Source organism: Anabrus simplex, chromosome 1 (genome assembly GCF_040414725.1).
Source record: "Anabrus simplex isolate iqAnaSimp1 chromosome 1, ASM4041472v1, whole genome shotgun sequence".
NCBI lineage: Eukaryota > Metazoa > Arthropoda > Insecta > Orthoptera > Tettigoniidae > Anabrus > Anabrus simplex.
Window position 1 is genome coordinate 790,948,729 of NC_090265.1, and position 6,000 is coordinate 790,954,728.

General features: G+C 38.8%; 1 protein-coding gene across 2 annotated transcripts in view; it reads left to right on the top strand.

The window, feature by feature from the left end:
• LOC136857530 (putative leucine-rich repeat-containing protein DDB_G0290503) overlaps nucleotides 1-5,656 on the top strand; it is a 356,474-nt gene extending 350,818 nt beyond the window's left edge. For both annotated transcript variants that reach the window (XM_067136258.2, XM_068225224.1), the window contains one exon: nucleotides 3,645-5,656. In XM_067136258.2, coding sequence (XP_066992359.2) covers nucleotides 3,645-4,680 — 1,036 coding nt within the window. In that variant the 3' untranslated portion in view covers nucleotides 4,681-5,656. The remainder of the gene's footprint in view (nucleotides 1-3,644) is intronic.
• Nucleotides 5,657-6,000: the final 344 nt, after the last annotated feature.

A 6,000-nucleotide genomic window follows, 5' to 3' on the forward strand; every position in this document is an offset into this window, starting at 1 on the left:
AGTTTTTCATCCACCTCCATTGTGTTCTAGCATAATTTTGTAACTAAACTTCTCTCACCACCTCCCTCCCATTGGCCGATCCTAACTACGCTACTGTGTATTATAGATTACGCTTTTTTCATTTGTAAATAATCCTTCATTTGTTCAGTCACTTAACTCAAGAGAAGTTATGTTGAGGTTTCATCACATTTAAACTTCAAATAACCGTCCGTGTTTCCCCTATCGAAATCAGATCAGGAAGAGATGGAGGATTTCTATGGATAATGTTAAAGCTAGGCCTAGTGCGGACTGTGACTCTGACCACAAACTGGTATCAGGAACATTATCACCTTGTATCTAAAACAAGATGTCCTGACTAACTCACAAACGGTCTTAAGGATATGTTCGTATATGTGTGTAAAGAAATTATTAAGAAAGGGTTTTACAAAACGTTAATTTTAAAGGGTTGAAATGGGGATAATTTGGGAATTTACCTCTTTTATTTTCTCGGCTGAGAAATGAAATACAACTTCTTTTTGGTACTAAAACATTATTCACATAAATACCTAAAATATAATTTCTGCATTTCTTGAAATTCGGCGTACAAGAGGTGCAAAGGATTGAACAAGTGTGTATTCTTACATTTTTTTCGACTTTCTCGGCAGCGAAATAAAAAACTATTTCTGCGTGTTTTTATTCGACTTACAAGGGGTGAAAACGGATGAACAATTGTATATTTGAAATTTGCCTCTTATATTTTCTCGGCCATGAAATAAAATACAACTTCGTTTTTGCACTAAAATTCTTCATATAAATAGCTAAAATACAATTTCTGTACTTTATGAAATTCGACTTAGAAGGGGCGCATGGTGTTGAACAACTGATTCATTCATGCCCACTATTCAAATTACAGACACTAAATTTTGAAGATGCTTTCGTATCCAAGAGAGATGCAAAAGCTTGATTTTTAAGGTTTAAAATGTGGTGTATTCCTTTTTTTAATTTTTCTCGGCCGCGAAATAAAATACAACTTTTTTGCACTAAAACATTCTACGTATAAACGTAAATACGTAAAACACAATTTCTGCATTTGTTAAATTCGACATAGGAGTGCAAAGTGTTGAACAAAGGTATATTTAAGATGATTTGGATATCATGTCCGTGGAATAAAATACAGCTTCGTTTTTGCACTAAAAGTTTCTTCATATAAATGCCTAAAACATAATAATCTGAATTTTTTTAAAACATTTCGACGTTCAAAGGGTACAAAGGGTATATTGGGTACAAAAAATTACATCACAAAATCAGATATGTAGCAAATATTTCATAACAAAATGAGATATCAATGTCATTCTTGCGAAGGCATTGTTATCTATGCCATCTGAGTGCAGTGGCGTATGCTGGGATTAAGACCTGGGTTATCACTAGACTTACAGTGAGTTACCCCTTTTCAAATTTTGGTTTAGTGAACGTCAAGCCTTAAGCGTTTTGAACCACCGGAGTAGCCTGCTGTGTTGTCAAGGCTGTTTCATAAGCCACTGCCCTGGCCTCTGTCACTGTCAATACTCAACACTGGATCAGTGGAAATGGTAGCCTAGGGTTTAGCAAGTTGAAGTCCAGCACTGGGGCTAACCGGATAAAATGTTTGCATTTGGTTCGATGGCCCCGGTTCAATTCATGGAATCAATCTCCTGGTACTCATTAATTCCCCTGGCTTGGGGACTGGGTGTTTATGACGTCTTCGCTATTCATTTCATCCTCATTAGGTTACCGCCAAACCTTGTAAAAAGATACCCAAGTAGGCTAGAGATGATGATGAAATTGATGATTATGATGATGCGTCGTCTACAAAACACATCAGTGGCGGTGATGAGGGCCCCGCAGACCCCGCAGACCCCGCGGGGCGGGGGCCCATTGCTTGTGAGGGGCCCATGACAGCAGCTGAAGAGTGATTTTACGTACTGATAAAGCTACAGCACACAACACGGTATTATTTGTATTACAGATGGTTATTCTAAAATTGGTTGTCCTAGTGCAGAGCTTCTTTCGTCAATAGGAGTACGGTAGTTATTTCTGAACGAATGTGGGTTTCCCAACCTGTTCCAATAATAACCAACCCTTGCTGCCACTCACAACAATCAACAAGGCTTTTGAAGTAATTAACCAGTTCTGAGAACCCAGTTGTCAGCGAAGTGCGATAACAAAGACAGCCCCCTTATATAAACTCTAAAAACTGAAGTTTCGAGCCTGTGTATAATTCTCGGCAGTCAGTGTAGCTAACTAGGCCTACGGTGTACGGTTGAGTTGTAAACTATTTGGTCCTAGGAACGACCGGGCGAGTTGGCCGTGCCGTTAGGAACGCGCAGCTGTGAGCTTGCATCCGGGAGATAGGAGGTTCTAATCCCACTGTCGACAGCCCTGAGAATGGTTTTCCGTGGTTTCCCATTTGCCAATAGACAAATGCAAAAATACTGAACCCAACAAGAGTGGTGGTGGTGGTGATTACTGTTCTAAGAAGAAGTACAACTGGGCAACCATCCTCTATATAACACTAATCAGAGAGAAAAAATGGAAGGGATCCGACACTTCGAAACATGAAAGTATCGGTGAAAGGAAGACCAAGGCCACGAAGGGCATGAAAATGAAAGACTCACTAGGCCTCGCAATTTAATACCATCGAGGTCGTAAAAAAGCAAGCGTTGACCAAGGGAGGTCGGATAGGATAGATGAAAGTGAGAAGCCTGACACAAAAGTAAGTGGAAGCAATGCCAGGATTCAACTAAGGGCTCCATGGTCACCAACCCACGCTCCTAAGTTCAGAGCCCCTGGAAACCCTCTTAGGCATCTTTTACAACAGGCAGGGATACCATGGGTGCTATTCTACTGCCCCCACCCACAGGGGGTGTAACCCAACAAGATATAGCCACAGGTGGAATCATAATCTAACATGGGTTAGGCCTAGTATACTCTGTTTCAATGTAAACTAGTATTAAGCCTTTGCACAACTTACAACTTCTCTTGAATTCATTCTACAAGAAGAACAATTCCCTTTCTGACCCATGAAGAGAAACATAAATCAAACAAAATTGATTTCTATTGAACATTTGTACGAGCCTCCGTAGCTCGTGTGGCAGCGCACTGGCCTCTCACCGCTGGGTTCCGTGGTTCAAATCCCGGTCACTCCATGCGAGATTTGTACTGGGCAAAGCGAAGGCTGGATAGGTTTTCTCTGGATACTCCTGTTTTTCCTGTCACATTTTATTCCAGCAGCACTCTCCAATATCATTTCATTTCATTTCATCTGTCATTCATTAATCATTGCCCCAGAGGAGTGCAACAGGCTTTGGTAGCTGGCACAATTCTTATCCTCACCGCTACATGGGGCTTCATTCATTCTATTCCTGATCCGGTCAAATGACTGGAAACAGGCTGTGGATTTTCATTTGAACATTTGTACCTACATACTTATATAAAACGAATGGGTGAGCTTCTCAATGTAATCTTTGTTAGCATGAATATGTTTTTGCCTGGCAACTTGGTTTAATGTAACATTGATGCTCTACCCACTAAGTGAAAAGTTAACAGTTGTTTTCATTCATTAAGCAAAATAATGAGAATGTTTTTACCTTACAACTCTGTGCATTAAAATCATTTTTATATTGCAGGTATGAGGCTCGGCTAGCTGAACTAATGATAGCTCCAACAACACCTGAACCTTCTGGACTAGATGACTGGCATGCAATTTTCCTTACAGCCCTGGAAAGTCATCAAGAAATCCTCAGAGATTTAAAGAAGTTGACTGAAGACTCAGCAAAAAATTTGACAGTACTACCTACCCGTGAAGAAATGATTACCCTCAGCAATTCCACAGCTGATAAATTGGAGGAAATGCGATATGAGCTCGTTGATGGTACAAGCAAAGCTGTTTCTAAACTTGATCGCACCATCAACGAGGCAGAAACAAACATTCTTAAAGGCCAGAAAGTAATTCTTAAGGCAATTTCAGAAAATGGTGCTGAAGCTGAAGGACTATTTGAAAGTATTCAAACCAGTTATGGGCAACTGCTGAAGGAAGTACAAGATTTATCCTCTGTTGAGAAAGTTCTTATTCAAACAGCAGATAATGTACTAGATACAAAACGTCGTATTGAATATGGTGTCCATCAGATATTACTTGAAGTTGGAGATTTAATTAAGATTCAAGGAAAAGATCTAAATGCAACAATAAATAGAAGATTTGATAATATCTCTGCAACAATATTAGACAATCACTCTGGGTCACTGATAAATCTTAGTTCCAAGATTGAACATGAAATAAGTCAAGTATGGCGACAGATTGGTATCATGTACCAGCAGCTGACAGCTTCTGCTAATACCCTTGATAACTTACAAAAACAGACTGAGACTTATGTGAATGGCAGTGTAACTACAATGGACAGTATGGAGGGAAAAGTCACCAAAATTACAGCCAGAATGAACGAGTTCGATGAGAATCTTAACCACCTATTGGGAAGATTATCTCTCTTCACTCAGGAGTTTAACATTGTAAGGACAAAACTTGGTGAAGCTCTGGATAATATCAGAAATAGCTTTCGTACAGTTCAGGACAAGATAAAGGAGGTGGGGCCAGGACCTAACCCCATCCCTGAGGAACCCACTCGAGCTCCAGAACTATTGCCATTTGAGATCACAGCTGAGTAACCTCCTTCTTCCATCGCCACTTTCTGCCTTTCCGTCCGGTACTCTCCTTATGTTCTTCTAACAAGAATGCCAATATCAGTAAATGTAAGTCAACATTATGTGTACTCGACCAGGACAAGGCTATGGTGAGAGCAAAGTATCATTAAGCATTCAAGTCCACATAACAGGGAATTCAGAGAATGATTGTCGAGCTAGAAATTATTGATGAAAAATTCATCTACAGCTGCTTCCCAGTGACAGCTTTAACCATCAAATTAAGATCCTAAAGGTAGTGATCAAGATCGTTAAAAAATAAAATCCTTAAAATGTGTGTGTTTAAGACTACATATTGCAGAGTACATACTAAATTACACCAAAATGGTTTGGTCAACCAAGACAAATTGTATTACTTTTCTCTCTTGCATGTCAGTGAAAACAATATGAACATTTAAAACATTCAGATCGCTGTCATATATTCGAAGTATACCTATGTATATTGTGTGATGTAATGAAAAGTCCTTGTCCAATATTCCTGAATTATGAAAGTTTTCCTTGTTAACGACAAATTCCTATCTATCTACTTGCAGGTTAATTTTAAGATACGTTATAATGTCAAGTAGCGAATATTTAAGAATAACTTAAATATTGTATTTAAGTGGTCTGCCTATTCAATACATATGTATATTTATTAAATCTAGAACATGTTTCTTCCCCTAAGGGATATCATCAGCTAGAATAAATCACACAGTACATCAGATATAAAAATACATGAATAGATTGGTAATACAAATGAAAATATACTTTTATACACAAGGACATTTAAAATATTTGCAAACTTGATTAAAGTTCCGAGTCATATTGTCAATAAAATTTATTTGAATTGTTCATTAAAATTCTTATAAAAATGAAGCTGTTAAAGCTTGTTACATGTAACGTTTCAATGTTACGTTCCAAAATTAAAGTGCAGTGTGAGATTTCCATGCTTGAGTTAGAAAAATGTGTAGATTCTTTCACTCCAGAAGCTTTGATTCTCTCTCCAAAGCCTACCATTATGATGTTAAACCTGGAATCAGAGGTCATCGAAATAACAGCATATGGTACTTCCACAACTTACATGAAGGTAAAGAGTAAATGGCAGGCCAACTTTTCCATCAAACATTCTAGAAAACCAAGAATGACGGTTGAGGAGATTCCTCGCACTGACCACGCGTCACATCATAATCTGCAGGTCTTCGGGCGGAGCAGTAATCGCTCGGTAGACCAAGGCCCACCAAGACTGTAGTGCCATGGGGTTTTGATCGTGTAACTTCAGTCAGCAGTCAATCACTTTTTTCTCTCTTT